Below are 24,769 nucleotides of genomic sequence, written 5' to 3' on the forward strand. Positions count from 1 at the left end.
GAAGCTCAACATGAGCCAGCAGTGTGCGCTTGCAGCCCAGAAAGCCAACTGTGTCCTGGGCTGCATCAAAAGAGGTGTGACCAGCAGGTCGAGGGAGGTGATTCTGCCCCTCCACTCCACTCTCATGAGACCCCACCTGGAGTACTGTGTTCAGCTCTGGGGGCCCCAACATAAGAAGGACATGGAGCTGTTGGAGTGAGTCCAGAGGAGGGCCATGAAGCTGATCAGAGGGCTGGAGCACCTCTCTTATGAAGACAGGCTGAGAGAGTTGGGATTGTTCAGCCTGGAAAAGAGAAGGCTCTGGGGAGATCTAATTGCAGCCTTCCAGTACTTAAGGGGATCTACAGGAAAACTGGAGAAGGACTGTTTATCAGGGAGTGTAGTGACAGGACAAGGGCAAGGGGTAATGGTTTCAAACTGAAAGAGGGTAGATTTAGATTTGATATTATGAAGAAATTCTTTACTGTGAGGGTGGTGAGGCACTGGAACAGGTTGCCCAGAGAGGTTGTGGATGCCCCATCCCTGGAAGCGGTCAAGGCCAGGTTGGATGAGGCTTTGGGCAACGTGGTCTAGTGGAGGGTGTCCCTGCCCATGGCAGGGGGGTTGGAACTAGATGATCTTTGAGGTCCCTTCCAACCCAAACCATTCTGTGATTCTATGATTAGTGTTCTGTTTTGGGGAATTATTGGATCAGATGATTGCTCAAGGTGTAGTTAAGGTTAATTTCTCTGGCATTGTGTAATAATATTCTTGCTATTTACAGCAAATTTGTCTCCTATAAGGTTAAAGCTATGATTGACTCTGCTATCCTAAATATGATAAGGAATTTGCAACAAGAAGTTAAACAGAAGTTTCCAAATTTTCATGTAAAACCATTAAAGATTTTAACCTGGTGCAGTGACTTTACCTCAAATATAAGCACATTTTTTACTACACAGTCTTAAACCAAACCCCTCCAAACTCTGAAGAAAACATGTCCACCCTTGCTTAGAAGTGGCTCTTCTCCTTTCCAGCAAGCAGTTGATCACCTACCGGCTGACTTTTTAAGAGCAAAATATAGAATCTTAGAATCATAGAATGGTTAGGGTTGGAAGCGACCTTAAAGATCATCCAGTTCCAACCCCCCTGCCATGGGTAGGGACACCTTCCACTAGACCACGTTGCCCAAAGCCCCATCCAACCTGGCCTTGACCGCTTCCAGGGATGGGGCATCCACAACCTCTCTGGGCAACCTGTTCCAGTGCCTCACCACCCTCACAGTAAAGAATTTCTTTCTAACATCTAATCTAAATCGACCCTCCTTCAGCTTAAACCCATTACCCCTTGTCCTGTCACTACACTCCCTGATAAACAGTCCCTCTCCAGCTTTCCTGTAGGCCCCCTCAGGTACTGGAAGGCTGCTATAAGGTCTCCCTGGAGCCTTCTCTTCTCCAGGCTGAACAATCCCAACTCTCTCAGCCTGTCCTCACAGGAGAGGTGCTCCAGCCCTCTGATCAGCTTCGTGGCCCTCCTTTGGACTCTCTCCAACAGCTCCATGTCTTTCTTGTACTGGGGCCCCCAGAGCTGGACGCAGTACTCCAGGTGGGGTCTCATGAGAGTGGAGTGGAGGGGCAGAATCACCTCCCTCGACCTGCTGGTCACACCTCTTTTGATGCAGCCCAGGACACGGTTGGCTTTCTGGGCTGCAAGCGCACACTGCTGGCTCATGTTGAGCTTCTCATCAATCAATACCCCCAAGTCCTTCTCCTCGGGGCTGCTTTCAATCCATTCTCTGCCCAGCCTATAGCTGTGCTTGGGATTGCCCTAACCCACGTGCAGGACCTTGCACTTGGCCTTGTTGAACTTCATGCGGTTCACACGGGCCCACCTCTCCAGCCTGTCAAGGTCCCTCTGGATGGCATCCCTTCCCTCCAGCGTGTCGACCACACCACACAGCTTGGTGTCATCGGCAAACTTGCTGAGGGTGCACTTGATCCCACTGTCCATGTCATCGACAAAGATGTTGAGCAGCGCCAGTCCCAGTACTGACCCCTGAGGAACACCAGTCATCACTGGTTTCCACTAGGACATCGAGCTGTCGACTGCAACTCTTTGAGTGCAACCACCCAGCCAATTCCTTATCCACCGCGTGGTCCATCCATCAAATCCTTGTCTCTCCAATGTAGAGACAAGGATGTCGTGCAGGACAGTGTCAAAGGCTTTATATTAACATCATGCATCATTAGTAACATCATTAACTTTATTAATGCTTTGCATTAACATAATTTATAATAGTTTTGCATTCATTTTCATTCTATACTTGCTGGCTGCAGGTATTTCAGAGATGTTACTGAGCTGAAATACAGTCACACACCTGAAATACATTAGTTACCTAGTAAGACTCAACTCATCTAATATTTGACATCTGTAGAATAAATGTTTACATCAAAGCTTGTCACTCCAAGTTCTCTTTATAGTCCAGAGACACTATAGCATATAGTTTGAGGATGCAATCCATTCTGATTATTTTAGATGTCTGCTTTAGCACAAGATTAATCTCACTGCAGGCACCTGTATTTGCACAGGTACATCCCAGTATGCTGGAAGCACTGCACTTGAATGAAAAATTGAAAAAAAAAAAAAAAAAAAGGAAAGTTGAAAGATAGATGACATCCCACAGAAGCTTTCATGTGGTTTGAGGGGTTTTCTTGTTTTGTTTCATTATTTTGCACAGTGAAAGGACATGGCTATTTTAGTCACATCTGGGTTTGTGCTTTGTCAAGTTAAACCTAAGAAGCCAAAGTTTCTCCTTTGGGTGGTTGTCCACAAGCACATTAAAGCAGAGAATGCTTAAGCCTTTCAGACAGCGATGTGTTTAGGTGCAGCAATGCCTGCTGGAGTGTGCTTCTCGCTATGTTAACTCCTGTACATATAGTGCAGGGAGGAAAAAGACTGTACAGTGAAACTCGGACCATCGTTTCCTCCCAACCATTTGGCAAGCTCAAAGCTTTTGTTGCAGTTTCTGGAGCTTTTCTCTCCTTTAATTGTTGATGGAACAAGAACATATTCATTATGCTGAAACAAAAAATAAAAGAATCTGAATAAACAAAATCCCAAACAGTTTTTTAAGCAGGACTGTGTTGCTTCCATTTAGAAAACGTTTGACACATCTGAAATACTTTGAAAGTCTTAGCTTAGTCACCAGGGTCTGGGGGAAATGCAATGTGGTGCTCTGCTCTGTGTAGAAGCTGGCAGTTCTGCTGGCGGTCTCACCAGTGCAGGCTAAGGTTGGATTAATGTAATTATTCTGCCATGCAGTGAAAGCTTCCGGATAAGGTCTCTGATAATGTGGTGTAGTACTGCTAATTTAGGAATGCAAAAGGAAAAGACATTAATGAGAGCACCTTGCTACTGTGAGACTACGCACCAGTCTCACAGTCTCTACCAGCTCTCAGTACATATGTAATACTTTACAGTTTCTCCAAGGAGTTGCTAGGAGTTTGGCATTATCACAGTACCTTTAAGGTGAAATATTGAACCCAAACTCTATTGACAAAGGAAGAATGGTTTCTGCTTCAAGAGTTTCCAAAATGTGATGCAGAGAAGCAGTATCCTATGGGAATGTAAAGATTCCTTCAGGTATGTTACCTAGACATTCCCATACCACAGGAATGTGACTAGTAGCCCCTGGCTAACTCATCTAATTACAGATTTATAAGACAATATATGATTTAATCAAAGAAATAGCTAATACAACTGTGTTTGACTTCTTTCTTTTATTAGCATATTTTATGTTCATATTTTACAATATAATAAGTTATATATATACAGCATTAACAAAATTATTAGAAAGTAAGCTTTGGCAAGATCTACAGGAAATTTTTTCATTCCTGTACATCTTTTGTGTAACAATAAAAATACTGCATACTAAATAAAATAATGTTAAATAGTCTGTGTTCACATTGGCACCATTGATTTCAAGACCCTAACTTTTCAAGGCCCAATAAACATAAAAAAGAGAATTCCTGTATCTTCTTTTAAACAAACAAATGGTGTGTGCTATTAAATGAAGCATGAAATATTGGAGGCAGTCCACTGAATAACACTGTAGTTACACACTGGCACAAGAAAAATAGAATCTTCCCTGTTTCTTTTTTTTTTTTTTTTCCTTTCTCTTTTTTATTTTAGTAGCAATAGTCCTAAACTGCAAATTCAGGGTCTTGAAAATCTTATTGAAGATTGCTGAGTTATCAGCAGATCTAGAAATCTGTATGAATTTGTCATTGATTCCAAGACAGCAAGAATTTCACCCCTAAATTAAACATCAATTAGCTAGTTAAATGTTTAAATAAATGCAGCTTGCATTTAAAAGAAAAGTCAAAATTCTTATCAGATTTGGCATATGCAAATTAATGAAGAGTGTGTTAGGATATGAAAGAAATGGTGAAAGAAGACTAATGAGAGGGATAGTTTTATGTTGCAGTATGTACTTCCTCTGCTATACAAATCAAGTGCTGAAAAGAGACTAAATATAGATGTTAAAGGATGATACTAAATGTTCTGCACAATTATGATACTATCAGAGATAAGATCTAGTTACTCAGAGATAAGATCTAGTTACTCAGTGACAGAATACTGGTTGTTAACTCCAGGGTAATAGTTAATATTTTTATAGCATTTCGTTCAGTCATGCGTTTTGGAATTTAAAAAGTATTGCTTTGTAACTGACACATCACTTAATTTAGTGGTTGCACTTGTTGAAATCTGTCATCACTCATTTTAGCTATAAATTAAGCAAATAGGTTTGGTAACAGCTACTGATTTCTGGTCTGTAGAAGTTTTAGAGAACTTTTAACCAGGAAAATCAGAGATTAACTAAGAGGCAAAAAAAAGGTCAATTTTTGTTGTACACAAACTCAAAATAATGCTTTACCTTCCAGAGGAGTTGATTTTCACCTGTGGACTCTGTGATCATGGTCTACATTTACAAGAGTATAGCATTTAATAAAACACTTGTTCCTCTACATTTCAAGTGTCTCTAAAGAAATCTTCTCTTTTTGCTCTTAGTGTCAAATGTGCACCACTTTTGTCTGAAATTCCTCTGCTACTGGAAAAATAGTTTTTTCATGGTAGTGGACAAGCTGTTGTTGTTGCTGCTTTTTTTTGTAACAGCAAAGAAGAGAAGTGCTTGTTGCCCTCAACTTACAAGGAGTGACTGCCAACTTTTACTGTCCACTTGTTAACCAGCTTGTCCTCAGCAAGGCAGCAGTTTGAATTTACAATTTCTGAAATGTCAGTATGGACCAAGAGTGCATTTACGTGCATTATGTACAGCATTTTGAAGCACTTCAATCTAAATTACGCTGACTCTTTTTTCATATAGTATAGTTAGTTAATCTGAGGACTGTGTATATACACCTATGCACATACTTGTAGATTCAACAAACCCGTAGTAAGTATAGAAGATGAAACTGGTTATATATTAAATGTGCTAGAGCTGATAGAAATGTACGTGCCTCGTGTATTAATTGATACTGTAGCTGTGGTACTGCTTTTGACTGTAACTATTAAACCGTTGAACGAAGTCCTAAGAAACAGGAATACTTTCAGAGAGAAATTCAATGGCTTCCTTGAAGGCCAGGCAAGAAGGGTATCGGCAGGGTTATCTGCACACATACTCATACACAGACCGCAAAATGGATGTTTGTGTATCCACTTAGTATCAGCAACTGTTTAACATGATCATTTTGTTTAATGACATGTTTCATACCAAGTTTCTTGGGAGATTTCTGCTCTTGTTTTGGTAGATGTGTAACTTCACTTTTTTTTTTTAGAAGTCAAAGAGAAGAGCTTCCCATTGGTTATTGGGAGTAGAGGAAACATCAATGGTCTTTTGTCCAAAGTCTTTGATGGAATCGCGGGTCTTGCAGGTGATGTGGGAGTGCAGGTCCCAGGCAGGCATGTCAGGATGTCCCTGCTGGTTCAGGAGCAGGCATTGCTTGTGCCCACTCCAGAATATCCGCACACAAGGATTCGACAGCATCCAACCGCTCGATTTGCACCAGTTTGGTTAGCAGTTCTGGGATGCTGTAACCTGCTGTGCTGATGCGATCAAATAGCTGCATGCCATCTGTCATACCACCTATCTCATCTCTCTTCAGTCCAAAGCTCTCGGCAAGGTGGCGCCACGTTTTCACTATGGCTTTTTCAGTGTTGTAGGTCGAGCTGAGCATTCGGCTGGTCTTCTCCAGGCAATCAAATGGCAGCTCCGTAGGGCTCAGACCTGCAAAGTGAAGTGTTTATTGTCAGATGGCTCTGTGCACGAGTCTTGACTATTCATGACATTCATTAAAGTATTACAGTGTATACTGTTAGCAATAAGTACAGCTAAAATCTTTAAGACATACCACGATATGTCCTCAACTATCATTAGACATACCACAATACGTCTTTAACTATCTTTAAGACATACCATGATAGGTATGTCTAGCTCCAAAGTTATTGCTCTATATTACCAAAGGTAATTCTTCCTAGTTGCAGTAGGGTACAATAATTAGGGTGAAAAGTTGGCGGGGAAAGAAGTATTAGATGGGTTGTATGTATTCCCATGGCACTGCTCCTTCCTTCAACAATTTCCTAGCTGTTAGAAAAAGCATATTGCAACCATATCCCTAGTGAGCAGCTCCATTAATACACCTCTGCACGTCAGGCCCAGTGTTTGAGCTCAAGAGACAGCTCTGACCCTTCCCTGAGCCTGCCACCAGCAGCTGCTGTAACATCTCTGTAATTGGAAGCTGCCCTTGTAGGAGTGTGAGGAGTGAGGTGAAGCAATGATGCCTGATGCTTGCAAGCATAAAAGTCCCTGCAAATGCTTGATTGTCATTACTATCACTGAATCTCCAGAGAGGATTTAACATTCATCCTGTGGGGAAAAAGCTATTTTTTTCCTGGACATTTTTTCTATGTATGGTCACAGAATAGAGGAGAGAACCAGCTACAGCATTTTTCCAAAACCAGTCTTTTGCTTCTGTAGTTTTCCTGCTTCGTACTCAACAGCAGTAATCTGGCGGGAGATAGAGCTCCCCGCACCACAGAAGACTCATGCGCACATGCGCACACAAAGCGTGTATGATGTGTGAAGTAAATGCAGTCATGCCTTCTGTTCTGCAGGAAAATTAATTCATGTCTCCTCTGCCAAAACAATCCAGGTAGTCAAGTGCTAAAGAAGGTTAAAACACTTAAAACACTGACTTACTTGGAAACTCCACTTTTCTTTGTGAGAAGTAGGACAGCATTTAGAGAAGCAGAGTAGGTCAAGACTTGTGTCTGAAATGCAATCGTGACCCTCCCCAAATCACACTTTTGTATTTGGAACTAATTTCTCTCTGTTGTCCAAAGGACTAGACAAATAAATCTCCTCCAGATGGAGAACGCGAGAGTGCTTCTCCGCACCTTGGTCTGTGTGCGTGTCCCAGCACGTCCCCGCACCGCCCTCCCTGCTCTCCTGGGAAGGAAGCCCATGCCAGGAGAGGAGCCGTGGAGTGCTCCAGCCCGGGCACAGACAGGACAGCGCTGGGGTCAGGACACCACGGGGCTTCCCAGCAAGTGAGTGCAAATCTGCCTACACAGTGTCTTTTCTGGATTGGGACTTTCTCCTTTCCGTAGGAAGGCAGAGGCCTTTCTTATTTTATAGCAAATGCTTGTGATCTAATTTGGTGCTGTCAGCATGGGTGCAAGTTTTGTACACTCACCTTCTGCAACGTCGCATACATTAGCGTACACGTCAAGTATCTTTTTCCTTCGGCTTTGAATCTAAATGAGAAGATTTTTATTTCATTAATTTTTCAGTCATGGGAGTAAACAATTAGCAGAAAGCAGTGGAAAACCTGTGGGAGATCCTCATTTCATGGTGCTAGGGGTTATCACACAATGTCCTCAAGGTTCCCTTTTGAAGACTCAAAGAAAAGAACACAGCAATTATTCCATGAAGCATAAACCTATTTCTGATTGCACTTTCCACTGCTAATGATCTTTCTTTCCATCTTACAGTCTTTTTTTAGATCAATTACTTTTCTGCTCCAAGTGTTTGTATGTTTTATTTCTCTTTCAGACCGAAGCAAATTCCTGACAACGAGGACAAATCCAATACCACACATGCAGGCAATTATTGCAGGGATGTCCAGGTAATCCAGGACAGGACTGGCTGCAGGGAATTAAATTCAGACCAAAATTGCCTTCTTTCGGTTATCTAATAGGACTGTAGAGGAGGGGATCTTCCTTTCTGTCACTTGACGTAGAACTACTTAGTGCATTACTAGTTAACAGTATTTTCTTCCATAATATATTGCCTGGTTGAATCTGAAATATTTTACATATAGATAAAAAAAAAAAAATCAGTGAAGCTTTGGACAGGGAAAATCTGAGGTCCAAGGTGCTCTAGTCATTCTTGACAAGAAACTCAGACTGAAAACCTGACATTTTCCAAGCTGAAAATGGACGTTTTGATACAGATTCATTTAGCAAAAATATTCTCAAGGTTTAGCTTTGGATTCAATGTGGAGTGAAAACAAATGTCAAAATGTCATGAGTTCTCAGGGACTGGAATTGTCATCCCTCTGCCAGCTCTCATTAGGACTGAGCTTTCTCAAAAGCTGTTTTTGATAGGACTCTAGCATTATCTCCACACGTTTGCCACTTTTCACTGCAAACCAGGGTAGGAAAAAAAGCTCTGCTTTCAGTATTTTGTTTTGTAGAAAGATTTTCCTCATTTTATTTGGGCTCTAAAGGGCAAGGCACATCAATTACTTGGATTAATAGACTTGCAGCCGGAGAGCACAAAAAGTGGCTGCTCCAGCCGAAGGCTGTCTTGCAGGCAAGCATGTTATATTGCAGGGCAATGCAATGCAGACACTGATTGTTGATCACATAATCTTGGTATAATTTACATGTGCTCAATTGGTTATGTTGCTATTGTAGGCTTGGATTAGCTGTTTTAGAACCTCGTAAACAGGACATTTTCCTTTAACAGGATTTATTAGAACTCCTCCCAAGCAAACTATTGGATGCTTATTTTCATCCTTCTCTCATTTTTAGGGCAAGGAGGGAGGTTAAATAATTCCATGCTCAATAAGAATTATGCAGAATGCTCTTTTTACCAGAGCCAGAAGATGGGGGATTTGTAAAGCTTATGCTGAAAGCAAACAGGTAAAGTCGAGCTTGATGATCCTCTGTGTGGCAGCTCATTGCATAATGGGTTTTGTTTTAACTAGGAAGGAGCAGACTTGGTTAACAGCAAGCCTCTAATTTTCTTCACCCTTGTCCAATAGCTACTTAATACTCTTCCCTGTACTAGAAATGTTACTTAATCTCCATCTTGAAGAAATTACTGCTTTTCTAACTTCCGGCAACTGGCTTAATTATGAAATCTTAGGTAGGGAGCAGTGGATCTTGATACAATCTGCACTTTCATTGAAAAATTTGTCTTCAACTTTGTCAGCAGGTTTCAATCCATGAGAAGTATGTTAGAACAGAAGGTCTGGACGAAACAGTTCATGCTTCATGTGTGCTTACAAGCTATCTATCTAAATTATTCAGGAGAATGTATCTATTATATATGGTCTTTAGAAGGTAAGCCACTTCTTATTACATGTTCTGATTTCATGCATACCCAACTTGTATCATCCAATTTCAAGCTAGTGCATACAGAATTGTGATAAAGTTGGATATTTAGAGACACCTCAGAAAACTGAATTTTAAAACGTGAGCATTGGAGTAGTAAGTTATTTTCAGATGGCCATAACTGTCTGCAACTACAAAAACACTTCTCATGTTGAGACTTTGTGTGTCTGGTCTCAGCTGAAAAATGAGCTATTTTAGAAAGCTTGAACTGAACCGTCCCAACAATTTAAAACATGCAAACATGAAAAGATTAATTTTCAAACCTTTTCATTCTTAAAAGATATCTGATGTTTGATATTAATGATGCAATTTTGTCCTAGCTATTGCCATTTTTGAGGGGTTTTTTAAGTACCAAAATAATAAAAAACTCTGAGCAGACACCTTCTTTTTAAGGATAGTTTCATGTTAATATAAACTAAAAAGTTGTGTGGGTGAGGTGTGGCCTTAGCTATGCCTTGAACTACTCCAAGTGAGAGAAAATGCCCTGAGCAGTGTATGCTCAGCAGGAAGAAGTGAAGGCCTTCCACAGCAAAATAAACAGTGGATTTACAGTGTCCTTCAGAGCACAGGAGTGACCTTCAAAGCATGTGTGTGTTTTTCAGAATTATTACAGGAAACCCAAGCACAACACTGGATATTATTAAAAAGCCCGTGCTGTGGAAATACCAGTGCTACTGGGTCAAGGTACTCAGATGCTATGCTGTCATATGAAGTCAGCCATGCTGTTGCATTATTTTTCTGCCTTGGATTTTCTGTGGTAAATGTAGCATCAGAGTTAGTTATATTAGCATGAGCTATATTGGGGGTTTGCTGTTATTTGTTTTTTCTTTCTTTAGGCTATAAAATATAACACTCAAAAAAGCAAAGTTATTACTCTTGTAGGAAATTTGGGTTTCGGTCCTGACCAACCCAAACTATTCTATGATTCTATAATACATACATATATATATATATATATATATATATGCACCACTATGCAAAGGGGATTTTATAATAAATTTGTCTGGTCTGCATTATAATGCATTTTTGGGGGTGATAGTTTGTATATTGTTTTCTTAAAAAAACAACACAGAAAAATCCTCTCAATTTTAAAATCTCAAAATAACCTTACCCCAGTTGATTTATTGCTTGTAGAAGATTTATCTCTGGCCAAATGCACTAAAGATAACAAGCATCTCTCTGGAGTCCCTTGCTTGTCAACTGCAGCTTCTTCATCACTATCCATACTACGACTTAAAAGTCGTTCATTCTCAGAAGATGCATCATTTTCACTGTAAAATGAAGGACACGGTTATCTTAGTGCAGCCTCTCATGGGTTGACTCCAATCATCTCCTTTTTGCTGTCCTAGAGTAATGGAATAAAAGTGTCTTCCATTTTTTTAAAATGCCTTTCCTCCAAAATCCTGTGAATGTAACTGCATTCGCCCGCCCAGGGTATCTGTACAATGTCCACCGAGTTACGCAGTCACGCATCGCTTGCAAGAATCCTTTTATAGAGGGATTTTCCAACTGAGGACAGCGTTTAGCCCACCTTAATCGCATTACCCAGCCAGGTTTGGCCACCAGGCAGACACAAGGTGAGGAAAACTATCACACCATGCCACCCAGATGATGCTACAGACAAGAAGTTTCCTTAAGGCCTGGAGCAGCTATTTTTACTCCTCCTGCCTAAAGTGAAGGGGATCCTTACTAAGGGCATGTATGCGAGAGCAGTGCTCAGGTCCCAGAAACGGACCTCTCAAAAGAGGAGATGGAGCCCCAGGAGCTGACAAACTGGTCACAGAGGGAGCGGGGAGGACACAGGTTTCCCTTTGGTAACGTCTGTCATCCTCTCTTAGACACTGCAGGGGGAAAAGCCGACTAAGGCGTCCCAGTCTTCTCCCTGCTGCAGCAAACTACCAGCATACCCGTCTAATTTGTTCTTCGTGTATTTGTCCGTACTGGGATGAATGGTGCCTACGTCCCTTCCCCACTTCGGTCCAACCGGCAGTATGTTTATTTTTTACTCACCTTTTAACAGCCTTAGCTGGAGTGGCTGTAAGTTTTTCAAACTCTTCTTTCTCAGAGAATATCACCACATTATCTGCAGATCAACAATTAGAGAAATTTAAATTGGCAATGAGTTTCCGAACCTGTGTTTTGTCTCAGGAGCTGCTTCTGCTGGCAACCTTACCACAAACATAAATCTCTCTGCTACTTTTTTGATTGCTACCAGACAATTAAGTGACATTCTGGAAATACAAAAACTATTATACACAATTCTTTAGTAAACTGACGTGGACTTTGTACAATTCAAAGGAGAAATTGTAATTAAGAGAAATGCGTTAAGAATAGTTAAGCCCAACATAGTCTTGGACATAAAAAGCAAAACTAAAGCAACTTATACCTTGTACTTCTTTCTTCTCCTCTTGTGTGTTAGCCTGAGCTTCGACATTTTTTACTGAGTGGCTCTTGCAACAGGCTAGAATATAAAAATATAACACTAGTTATTCTCAGAAGCTCTCTAAAAATAGCATTTGCAGCTAAAATTTCATGTGCTGACCAATTACCTTGAGCAGAAGGTTTTGTTTTCACAATGTAAAACATAATGATGAGGACAATGGCAATAGCCATTATGAAGATGGTAGACATTGCAATTATAAGAGCTGTAGCCAGATGTCCTTGTCCTGAAAGATCTGCTGGAATAAACAAAAAAATATTTTCATAAAGGAGCAACTCTTAGGATCAGAGAATAGTTAACAGTTTGCTCTGTGCTCTACACTTACATTTTGCATACTCATTTAGTTGATCTGAGTCTTAGTTACTTGTTAAGCATTGAAAAACTTAGTGTTACATCTCAAAGGCAAACTAATAAACAGTTTTATAAATTTGTGACATTTATGCTGCAATAACCAGTTAATGGTATTCATAAAAATATTTGATTACATGATCCATCAGATACAAAGGTGTAGGAAATTATCTGCTAATAACATAGGAAGCTATATGCAAATGAGAGTAGCAGCTTTCCTAACACTGTGTTCTGGGAAACAGCACAGAAAAGGAAAAAAAAAAAAACCAACCAAGAAACAACTGGGTTGAGAGCTAAAATGACTGTTGATAACCATGGCTGCCTCAAAAGCTTTGCAGTAAAATGGAGAATGCAATGCACATGTGGAAGGACCGATGTTTTTCTAACAGAGACTTAAAACAGCATGGCTGGAAAGTGAATTCCAAATAAGGTATATGAAAAGGTATTCAGAAGCAGAATTTGAATGCAACAGACTGGAATTGAAAAGCCGCAAAAAGATGCAGGAAATGAGAGAGATGCTAAAATGCATGAAAACTTCAATGTTTCTGAAAACATGATCCTCACGATCATGTTTCCAGACAATACCAGGAAGATGAGCACTGTCAGTACCTCATTAACTGCATTTTTCCTGTTGTGTCTTCTCAGATTCACTTATTTTTAAAACCTAATAATCATGCTGGAGAACTGTTTATGCTAGCTCAATAAGAGACTGGTCATATTTGTGCATTAAATTACTTTCACCAGTCTAAGTAAGTTAAGCTTTGCTGAGGCACAGTGCCATTTCTGTATGACTAGAAATAATGAGCTAAATTTGTTACTGGCATTACTGAGTACAGTTCGAATCCATTTTAAGTCCATCTGACTAAAACAGCGGTGTTCATTAACCAAGAAACAAAATTGATTCTGAATTATTTTTAATAGCAGTTTTAGAAATCTGGAAATAGCGGCAATGAAATCCACAACAGATATTTTCAGTTCAGTTGCACTTTGTTGACGCTATTTTCGAAACCAGCAGCTGCTAAATTAAATCTGTGAATGCATTCTTACCTTTGTGAGCGTGCTGGTAAGGCGAGAAAGTGCTTGTGCCAGAGGTACTCGGGAAAATGGCTGAAATGCCAGAAGTAGCCCCCGCGCCTGCAATATAAACAGAAATGCCATGAACTTCCACAGGTACTTTGTCCAGTCAAAGCAATAGCTTGGCCCAAGTAAACAGAGCCTTGACTTAGCTTGATGGCATTTCTACCATGTTGAAAATTGCGTTACAGACTATATTTTTGCATAGCATCCAGAGGAAGTGGAAGAAGTTAAAGTTCCTGAACTGTTACGAGCTTAGAAAAAACCCAAGCATCTTCAGACACAGGCAGGGCCAACTGTTACACATAGAGTCCCGTATCACAAATCTGTCCCGAGTAGCAAAAAGTTTTCCAGGATCCAGCTGATGACTCAAAACGTTTACAATCCCCACTCCATTATTTGCAACTGCAGACCCCAGTTCCCAGCTGCTAGATTCATCAAATTAGTGCTTCTGACAAGCATCCTTCACTACCAGGATCATTGTGAAACTCTGATGGTATGCAAGTCGTCATCATGAGCCCACAAGTAAACCTAGGAAAGGTGACAAATAATACCGTTGAATATTTTTCTGTTCCATGGAACTGTACAATCATAAAAGGGAATATTAGAATTTCCCGCAATCTATCTGGGCAGTATTTTTCTTATGATTCCCCCTGTCAGTCCAAATCTAAATTCTGAGGAGGGGGGAAATCCATAAAAACAGTGAAATGAAGAACTTAAAGGGAATACTTCAGCCTGGCAGAGGAGTGAGATTGTCCAATAGTGGTTTCCATGTCTAAAGTTAACACTAATCTTTCAGATGGTATCATTCACCATGTTTTCAAAGCAGTAAACCAAGTAATAAATTAACACAATTTGACAATACCAGACAATACTGGATATTATTGGGAATAAGGCTATTGATGGGAATGCTTTCATACAGGATGGTGTTGGCACAGCATTCCAAAACAGAATAAAAACACTAGGGTTGGGAGAAAACACTCTCTTCATTCTCAAATAACTTTTAATATCATTGGTAAGCAGGTTACGCAAACAGCTAGTATCAACAGACACTGGAAAATATATTCTGGCTTGGAGGGGGTATGCAATCCCTCCTGGTTTGTAGCAGCTGTCTATGGGAAAAGTCCAATAATAATAAAATTCAGCAGACCTGAAGGCAAAAGACTGTCCCAGTCATCTGGCAAGGTGCACACAGCACACGACTCCACAAGCTAGTCTGGCAACTAGAGTAGCTGAGAACTAACCGTGCCATTCTTTTGACCTAGTAAATATTTTCGAGAAATTAAACGCACCAGGTAAACTTGACAGGAAATGAAGCGGTCTGGAATGGTCTGAGAAATGTTCCGTGGTTAAGAACAAAGCAATATACATGCTCTTCAAATTAAGAGGAACGTTTTCTAAAAAGAAAAAGAAGTATTACCTAACATAAAATGTGGCTGCATGTAGTGAATGAGAAATGTACACTCTTAAAGTGGCCACGAAGTATGAGTTGCAGATGTCTTCACAATAAATTTTCTTTAACAATGGTAAAACTTCTTTCAAACCTCATTTGTTGGAAGGGAATGGATTCATTTATTCTAATTGTGGTTTTATTCAAACTGAAAAAGTGTTTTCATAAAGTTTTAAATATACTAATTTGTTAATTCAGATGCTTTTCATATTATGTAAATGACAGGCAGATTACGTAAGTCTTGCCTCTGGTCCCTTCTCTGTGACAGACTTCCTTCTAAGAAGAATTAGTTATGAGCTCCAGAAACAGCAATATAGCAGCGGAGCATCTAGGCATCGGTAGATGAAGATGTCATCTGCATGTACTGGAGATTAAAGACCGGTCATTTGATAAATTTTCAGCAATTCTTCACAAAACTGAAGCGAATCACCCTTGGTCTCGACCTATGTATTTACTCATCGTGGCTGGACAGCAGAGGAAATTCAGTAAATGGCCAATGCTGTAGCATTGTAGCACGTCCACAGCCACCAGGCCTAGGCCTATTCTTGCAGTCCCCCCGGCAAATCCAGTTACAGACAATTGCAATTCTGTGTAGTCCTTGCAAGCCGCAACAAGCCAGCAATGCTTTTCTTACGCTGCCTTCAGTTCACACGGGTGAGCCATGCTGCATCGTCTGCTTGGAGCGTAACAAGCTTCAGCTCGTCTCCTCCATAAGTGAGTTTTATCAAACTCTCCTCTCTCTGTTCCTCCATCCGAAATACGTAGTCATTGAAGCATTTCTGCCTAATCAAGCTTTCAATCGTTTTGTATTGTTGACCTCATGTTTTCCACCTGTCTGTGAAAGGAAGTGGAGCCTTCCAAGGTGGGAAGTCAAGCGGCGGCACATATCACAGGAACAGTAAGGAGGAAGGTCATCCATTCTTCATTCAGCATCATCATCACGCTTCACCTACCTCTACCTCACACCAGGATATGGCGTGTTGCCCACGCCGTGCACACACATGCACACACACGAGCCTCTCCCGCGCACAAGAGGGAGGAACCTTCAGCTCCAGAGCCTACGTGCAGAATTTTCTTTCCATGGGAATGAGGCCACCTCATTTGTTCTGCAGCGTCTGTCATGGCAAAATCAAGGCTGGTGCTAGAATGTGATGGCTTTTTACATATATCTAGGTGGGAGTTAGTCGTTATGCATATTTTAAGCCTATTATCAAATTTAATAATTTGGCATATTCATGATGAGCCAAGATTTTTCTTTAGATGTGGCTTAGAAGAAAGTGCCAATTTGTGCACCTGCGCTACAAGGGGAACCAAAAATGCCAGCTTCTGCAGAAGTTCAGCTCATATTAGTTTTGTGTGAGCAAAAAGAAACAGAATTCGTAGCTGCTGCTTTTCCCCAGTGCAGCAGTACGCCATGACTACAACGTCAGTTGTTCTTGTGCACATCCAGTTTTGCATCCCGATCACATTATTAATTCTGGTTTCAATATAGATGACACTTACATAATCTATAAAGACAGAGATATAGTTCAGGCAGAGACATCCTAAGGTGCTACAGCACAACATATGGAAACAACTCTATCTTAAGCACAAAAAAAGACTGATGGCCGTAATATAGCTGTGTAAAAGAGTGGTTTATATTCCTGGACACCTGTAAGTAATATTGTAGGAATGTGATAAAGACATTAGGAAAGAAGTTTATCACTGAAGTTTGGTCAACTTTTGCTTTATAAATGTTTTTATTCAAAAATTGTAACTTAGTTATAACTTTCCTGGAGTCTAAATGTAGTTTCATTTAAAAAACATACTTATTGTTTAAAAGAACAATTGAACTGGTATTCACAGTTGACTGTTTGGGGTTTTTTAGCTCAAAAGATAGCTTTAACTTAAATTGCCGTGCAGTCAGCCTTTTGTCCTCATAGTGAACAAATGCTGGGCAATATAATAAATTTTTTTGTTTGTTTCAAAGAACCTCTCTGCTTTATGTAACAGGACTATTACAGTTGTTGATGTGTTTCAAGACAGATTTACAATAAGAAACGATGAACAAAACTACCAGATTTGTGAGAGGAGGAGGGCACGGGGAGGGGAGGTTTTACCAACATGCCCCCTTGCAAGTGGAATTTTAATGAATGAATAAAATCTGGTGCAGTAGGAGACCATATGTGCTCCTGACATAGGTTGCTGTGGGTGTCAGCTTACTGGTCCCTGCGAAGGACTTCTGCTCCTAGCTAGCAACAGCTTTTTTTAAAAAGTTTATTTAATACTTAATGACATATTATAAAAATACCCAAAGTGTGTATACAACAGACTATCAGAGTGATCCTGAAATAAGAAGCATTTTAAAAATGTCTTTGTGTGTACATGTATCTATTCCTTGCCATCGAGTGCAGCTTGCTTTCTCCTGATGCATCCCCCTTCTCACAGCCGTGGCTCATTTATGAACGGCAATGCATACTCGTTACTGCCAGCTGAGCTGCGAGTGCCATCACTGAGATTGTTTTACGGGAGCAAAGTAAGATAAAGCAGACACGCAAATAAATAACTAGCAGCCTGGAATATGAGATGAAAAATAAATTATATTGAGTTGAAATTCAAAAAAAGTAGACAGTTTATGGCTGACATAGTAATTGAAAACTGGGTTATAACTAAAGACCTAGATATCTAGAAAGCAGAGGTCAGGATCTTCATTAATGTAAATCTGTATTCAGGTACTTCCATGAAAGCTTTTGTTTCAAACTTAAGGAAACGACACTTCATATGGAAACCCTGTGCACTTGGAAAGTCATGGAAGCAGCAGCAGCAGTCAAAGCCAAGCCTCTCTCTAAGGCATCTACATGTGACTTCAGTAATCAAACATTAACCAACTCTGAAAATATTGCAAATCACGAACAACAGAGCATATCCTAGGCAGAGGATGATTGCCTGACTGCTCTTTACGTTATTGTCTTTTATTATCAGGGCACATACAGAATACTATAAGGCAAGTTACTCTAATGTTTCCTGGAGCCACAGGTAGATACTTCAGTTAGTGTACGTAGTTATTAAATCAGAAAGAGCATGAAGTAAATTAATTCCTGAGATTGAACTTTCTAAAACCAGTGACAGCCAAGATGCCCCAGACTTTTATTTTTGACCTCGTCATTCTCACTGTAGGTAACCCCTACTCTTCAGACACATAAAAGGAAATATTCCATGCTGTTGCGCTCCCTGTAATGTCTTTAACTGTTCTATTTCTCTCTCCTTTTATTTTACCAGGGCAGGGAAGTGGTGATGATTATAGGCTGCATGGCCTTAGTCTGACAATTTATTAGCATGTTTTAGTTTTGTTAGGGATGCACTGGGAGCTGCAATTGTTGCATGGTACTGGAAGAGGCACACGCTTCACAAATTAAACCTACCTCCAGGAATTCAGTGTTATCACCTCTTTCTCTGTGCAACCTGAAGGGGATAATTGCTGTTTAAACCCTACTACGGTGACTTCAGAAGGGTCAGAAGGAAGAGAACAGACCCGCAAGGAGCCGGTCCCCCATTTCTCCTGCACCTTGGTGCCAGGCTCCAGGTGGTGGAAAGCTGCAGCTCTGCAGGTTTTGCAGCTCGTGAGCCTGGGCAGAGCGATGCTGCAGAAACACGCAACGTTTCCCATGGGCAGGTGGTGCTCACTGTGGGAGCTGCAGCTCCAGCACAGGTGAAAACCTCAAAGTCATTGGAGTTTTCTTTCAGGAGAGCTGCACTGGGACCAGGTGCCCTCCTGAGTGATACCTGGGACCTGCTTTCCCAGCAAACCCCATCTTTGCTTCTCAGATCTCTCCCCTTGAAGGTTTACGGCTGAGGCTGGCCAATTTTGTCCTAAGATTAGGTTCCTTTCCTAATATAGACAAACCCTAAGGGGATGAGAATTAGGCCATACCACCAGTGAACAATAAAGCACTGCCTTCAACATTTCTCCCATTCCACATGTGAAGAGGAATGGGGTGTTCAGAGATCAAACAACTCAAACAAAAAAAAAAAGAAAGAAAAGTTTGTTAGCTCCAGCTAACAAGCCTATTCATTTGTAAGCATAATTTGAAACAGAAGGAAAAAAAAGTTCTGATGTCGATCATATTACAAAAGGACAAAACTGGCAAGGAAAGAAAATTAGTGATATTATAAAGAATGGAGAGTTAAAATAAAAATCTCTGAAAGAATTATTTTTCACTAATACAAGTGGTTTTGGCATTAGGCTTGTTTATGTTAAGCATTTCAATTAAGGAGGCTGAGTTCTCAGTCTTCAGTACTTGGGTATGGATGTGACCCCCCCCGATTACAGCTAGTCACACGAAGCCATCAGCCTGTTAGTCAATTGTTCCATCTCATCTGTCTAGTTGTTTTTGAAGTTCTAACGATACAATAATAAAAATGACCTTTTCTGTTTCTAGATGCCATTTGCTCTCTGGTAATCGAAAAATAACTTGACTACATATGTTTTCCTTGATTGTTTTTCTTTTTTTTTTTTCTTTTTTCTTTTAAATTTTCCTAAGCCTAAGTGGTAGGTGTTAGACTTAAAAACTTACACAGGTTGATTACTGCATCTGTTTTCACATATACAACCTGCAAAAATGTGAGAAAAAATAACAGTATTTTGTGCCCAGGCACAGTTATGAATATATACAGTAGATTCAAAAGAAAACCCTCAAACAACTGCCAAAGTTCTCTAGATCAATAATCTGTGAATGGAAAAGGATTTGCATATTTGATGTAATTGTGTAAATACAACTTCAAAGTAAATGTTCTTCAAGTTTTTGTAGTGGAGTTTGATTTTGTTTTCCTCCATCATTTTTGAACTGGAATGGCTAATATCAGATAGTGAAAAGAAGAGCAGAATTAATATACATAAACTGACAGAGAGTTGTAGCAGCTAAAACCAAAATCTTTTCCAGCAGCAACTGTACGTCTCTAACAGAGAGACTCCATGTAGGTTAAAATCTTCTGTCTTTTACATAAACTTTTATATTGGATAAAAGAAAAAAACCACACTAAAAACCAACAAAAACACCCTACGTAGTCAGGAGCCTCAAGTGACTCTAATTCCAGAGGCGTTGACAGAAAACCCAGCACCTTTAACTGTGGGAAGCCACATCTTAAAGTGGTTTGGTGCTCATTACCTTCATTCTTTGATTTGCATAGGAAACCTGCCTCCCCTACTTTTTGCAGTGCTGCTATTTACCACAGAGGTATCACATCCCAATTTACTGTCAGCCAGGGTCACTGATGGCTCGTGATCTGCTTCATGCACAGATGAAGGAAGGTCTCACATCTTTGATATTTTGGCACTGTGCTCCTCTGTGCTTAGCAGACCAGCCCTGAGTCTCCTACACAGTAGACTTGAGGGAGCCGAAAAGTCTTACATAGGTGTTTCATAGAATCACAGAATGGTTTGGGTTGGAAGGGACCTCAAAGATCATCTAGTTCCAATGCCCCTGCTATGACACCCTCCACTAGACCATGTTGCCACATTTCACAGCACACAAGATACGAAAAATTGCAGTCTTTATGGTAATTGATGTCTACCCTTTTTCCAGCAAGAAAAAGCTTTCCTGCTACACAACACACCCCGTTATGCTCACACACGCACAGCCCCTTCCCCCTACGTGCCCGTTGCCCACAAGCTGCCGCTGAAGCCTGGTGTTCCTCCCAGACTGCAGAACACTATTGCTCGCATCCTTCAGTCCAGAGAGAGAGCTTCAACACCATAACCTGGTGATACGTTTGCCTCAAATCTCTGACCTCTGTGAAATGTCTCCCTCTCCTCCCCCTCTTTTCCATGCTATTTTGTGCTATTTATGTCTCAAGTCCCATGAGAGGGAAAAAAAAAATAAAGGCCCATAAGGGAATTTCTTTCTCACTTCTAGTCCTTTTTACACTAATACTTCCAGATGCTGGGACATGGGGTGTTCATCTTGTTTCCTCAGCCATTTCAAGGTTTATTGACTGTGTAGGAGATGAAAGTTGCACAGCAGGCTCTTGGAGTTGAAAGCTATTTGTTTACCCTTTGATCAAACCCAAATACTTTTCTGCCAGATAAAATGTATCATCAGGCAAACCCTTTGAGCAGGTTTCCATGCAGCGGCACACATACCCGACTTCGCTTTCCTCCTGGCCCTCCACAACAGGCAGGCCAGGCACTTCCCCAGCGAGGTATTTTGCCAGCTAAGGAGAGCACCACTGTCCTCCAACCCTGTCTCAAACCTAATGAAGGCCTGAATTGGGATTTATCTGCCCTCATTTTTCTGTCTAAAAGTGTAAAGCCAGAGCTTGCCACCCCCAGCTTCCTATTTTTGATTAATTTGCCACCCCGGTTTCCTCGCAGCCCATGGGATCACCTTTCTCCAGCAGTGTGCTGTCTGCAGGAGCGTTTGAAGAAAAGGAGCTCTAAGGGAGAGGCACACCCTTTCGTCCGGGGGTTAGGCTCCTGAACGCTGTTCTATGCTATTTTGAAGTCTCAAGGAAGGAACAGAAGATGCCTGGGACTGTTTGGAGTTCTCATTCTGGGTCCTCCACCATGACAGCCCGAGAGGTGAGCAAAGAGCACCATTACACAGAAGCTGTTCTGCATAGAGGAACCATTCCTACCACAGAGCTGATATTATCCTTCATATGACAGAAGCTGCACGCTCACATCAAGGGTATGTGCTCAGTGTTTGGAATGTGCAAACCTCAAAAAACCATGCAGTTGTGCAACACTGACGTGACACCTTTTCTTTGCTCTGACTGGTATAATCTGATGACAGTGAAACATACAATAAAGAGGATTTCTCTTTGATCATTTGCTAACACCGAATTTCATGCTGCCTGCCACAACAAAGGTGAGCCTTTCAAGGGGTTCCTGCAGCAAGGCTGATTTTCCACCTGGAGTACAAATTATTGCCTATGAATTAGGGAGCTGCCATTCCAAACAGGGTCCAGAGGTTTAGACATTGTAAACCAAATTACCTGAGCTTAGTGATTTGAGGGATTTGGATTTTAAGAAGCTTTCCCACTTTTTGAACACTTGTAATCAAAAGGTTGGTTTCACAGACTTGATTAAAATGGTAATGTTTACTCGTTCTTGGACTAATGTTTTCTCCTACCTTAATACCCAATTTGTCAGTTTATGCACCTGCCTAAATTCCTCCCAAAGATTATATATATATATATATATTTATTCTTGTGTTTGTCAAGGTAAAAATTGCATGTGGTTGTGCAATTCACGCTTTCCTCACAGAACTAAGCACATTATGTATAGTAACTGCCAGATATTCTATAAAAGACAAAGATTTGTTTTTTCAATTGAGTAATAGCCATAAGATCTTCTGGTAGTTCCTTGCCAAATCAGTAAGATACAACATGTTTGATACTACTAAAAGCCCATTTCAGCATGTGTTTGAGACAGACCATCAGAGCTGAGGAAGTGATTCATTTCTGGCTATTGGCGAGCAGCAGGCACGGTTGTATTCCCATCACCGGGGCAGCCAGCCTGCACATGCCTGCAGAAGATGTGTATGCATCCTTTTACCAGATAACTTCATCTCCCACCGAGACTCCGAACCTCACGTTTTCACTTACCTCTCCACCTTCTTCCCACGCCTCACATTCGGGTCCTCCCTAGCACCCTTACCCCACCTCCTAACACAGACCAAAATCACGCTCGCCCTGCCCTCGCCCACTCCCGCTGTCACGGGCAGAAGTGCGTGTCTCAGGAATGGGTGGGTTTCTGCAGCTGAGGGGGGTGCACGGCTGTACAACGGATCATCCGCTTTGCATGCAGACAGTTCAGGGAGATGCCTCCAATTGGGTTGTTACCGCTCACCGGGAGCATTGTGAGATGGTAATTAATTATCCTCTGGCTCATCTAAGCTCTTGCACTTCAGGAAAGGTAGGAGCTGTTAATGACCTGTCCTCCTGTGAAGTGGCTTGCAGAGCACCAATGATACGGAGTTCAGCAGCATCTGAACTAAGTAATTGCTATTTATGTACACAAATAAATGCTCAGGGACTTTTGCGTCAACCTCTGCTTTCAAATCCAGCAGGCAAAATATTTCAATTCTTTTTCATGATAAAGAATTTAAAAGAACAGAACATGAACAGGATTTTGGGTTTAGATGCATCAGGTTTCTCTTGGGGATTGCCCATTTTTATACTTTTTTTTTTTTAAAGCTTTTTCTCCAGATCTGCCCCAGATTCTCTGAGGGGGTGAATTTTTTTTTTTTTCTCATTCAGAGAGAACCTAATTTTTCCTTTTCTTTTTCTCACTTTCTTTACCCCCTAAAGGAGAAAGGATATGAAAAGGAGTGATGCACCTTTACTAGGATCTACAAAGTATCCCATGTTTTCTTCATGCTGAACTGAAACGAAATTAAAAAAAATACACAGTTTTGTGACTTCCTGTACCTACTGGTTAAGGAACCACAATAAGTCCTGCATGGGGTGTCTTAACAGATGAAAACTGGAGCGCAACTGAACAATAGCAGGTCCTAAAATCAAAGGTTCTGATCTCTCCCCAAATGTTCAGCATTTGCTCCCTTTGTTAGCAAGGCTAGTTGGAAGCAGAAACTGCTTTACTGGAGATGGACTTATTGTTTGAATATAATAATCATCACTGAAAGACTTCATATTGAGCTTCCAGATGATTCAAAGTCAAAACCAGATGAAATGCATAGAAATTGCAGAACACTTACATTCCTTGGTGTTCGGAGGTGCCAACAAGCATGAGTAGCAAACCATCCCATATATGTTGCGAGGTCTGTTTTCCAGCATGTAGTAACTGCAATGAAGGGCAAGATGAGGCAAAACAGTGTAAATTAATATGCTACAACTGAGCGTGGTTCAGCAGCAACCAATTACACTGAGATAAAATCATTTAAAAAAAACTTTTATAAGCAATTTGATGCAAAGATTATTCTTTTTTTTTTAACGGCCTGAACAGAGACAGTGTTTCTCTTCTTCCTTTCCCCCTAAAAGGCAATTAATCAACCATCAAGCCTACATGACAAGAAGCAGTATCATTGCCTAAAACAACATTATTCTCCCTGCTGAGTTCAAACTGCAATTTATAGCATGTCCTGAAATAAGACTTTTCAAAATAAGGGAACGTTATTTTTTTTGAAGTAGTAATCTTTCAGTCAAGACCGTTGGATACGGTTGGCTAATTTTCTTCACAAGCACCATAAGAATAATCTCCTTAACGTTAGAGCCAAATCTGAGCCAAATCTGAATAAAAAAATACAGGAAAACATCACCCTTACAAGGAAAACCAGATTAGGTTTTACACGTTGGGTTTTTTGGGGTTTTTTTACTTCCTTGCTTTACAGTTTATGTTAGCCCTTGATAGTGGAATTACAGCATGAAGGAAAGGTTTTCATATTTTGAACTTCTGGGCTGCTAGATTAAGTTAGTGTTGAAATAAGGTAATTGCTTATGCAAGAATTGGATCCACAGACAACCTAATGAGTAAATGACATCAAAATCATACACAGTTGATGTTATGGATATGTCTTTATGAATCACTTGTAAATCGCTACAAATTTTAATGAAGAAATTAATAAGTTCATAATCTATTCTGTGTAGACAGGTACTCAACATAATAAAACATCTTGTGCAAAGAGGAATCTGTTTTCTGCTCTTATGTACCCATCCATGGTGTGCAGTATGTTTTTTCTGGACAACGTATGCATTGTTAGGAAATTACTGCTGAAACTGTCCATCAAAGTCAGTTGGTCATTAATGCGTGAGTCAGTCTACAAATAAGGGATATAGGTCCAGGAAATGGAGTATGGGAGTAT

At 40.7% G+C, this 24,769-nt stretch overlaps 1 protein-coding gene across 2 annotated transcripts in view; it reads right to left on the reverse strand.

Moving 5' to 3' along the window:
- Window positions 1-3,841: 3,841 nt before the first annotated feature.
- Window positions 3,842-24,769, reverse strand: part of EDAR (ectodysplasin A receptor) — a 73,902-nt gene continuing 52,974 nt past the window's right edge. Inside the window, exons 5-12 of one of the 2 annotated variants that reach the window (XM_054812609.1) lie at window positions 23,666-23,751; window positions 13,493-13,579; window positions 12,207-12,332; window positions 12,044-12,118; window positions 11,668-11,740; window positions 10,769-10,928; window positions 7,731-7,791; window positions 3,842-6,262 (exon numbers count right to left, since the gene is read on the reverse strand). In XM_054812609.1, the coding sequence (XP_054668584.1) occupies window positions 5,943-6,262; window positions 7,731-7,791; window positions 10,769-10,928; window positions 11,668-11,740; window positions 12,044-12,118; window positions 12,207-12,332; window positions 13,493-13,579; window positions 23,666-23,751 (988 nt within the window). In that variant the 3' untranslated portion in view covers window positions 3,842-5,942. Of the gene's footprint in view, window positions 6,263-7,730; window positions 7,792-10,768; window positions 10,929-11,667; window positions 11,741-12,043; window positions 12,119-12,206; window positions 12,336-13,492; window positions 13,580-23,665; window positions 23,752-24,769 lie in introns of both variants that reach the window. The other variant, XM_054812608.1, reaches the window with a different exon arrangement.

Source organism: Grus americana, chromosome 1, assembly GCF_028858705.1.
Source record: "Grus americana isolate bGruAme1 chromosome 1, bGruAme1.mat, whole genome shotgun sequence".
Lineage (NCBI taxonomy): Eukaryota > Metazoa > Chordata > Aves > Gruiformes > Gruidae > Grus > Grus americana.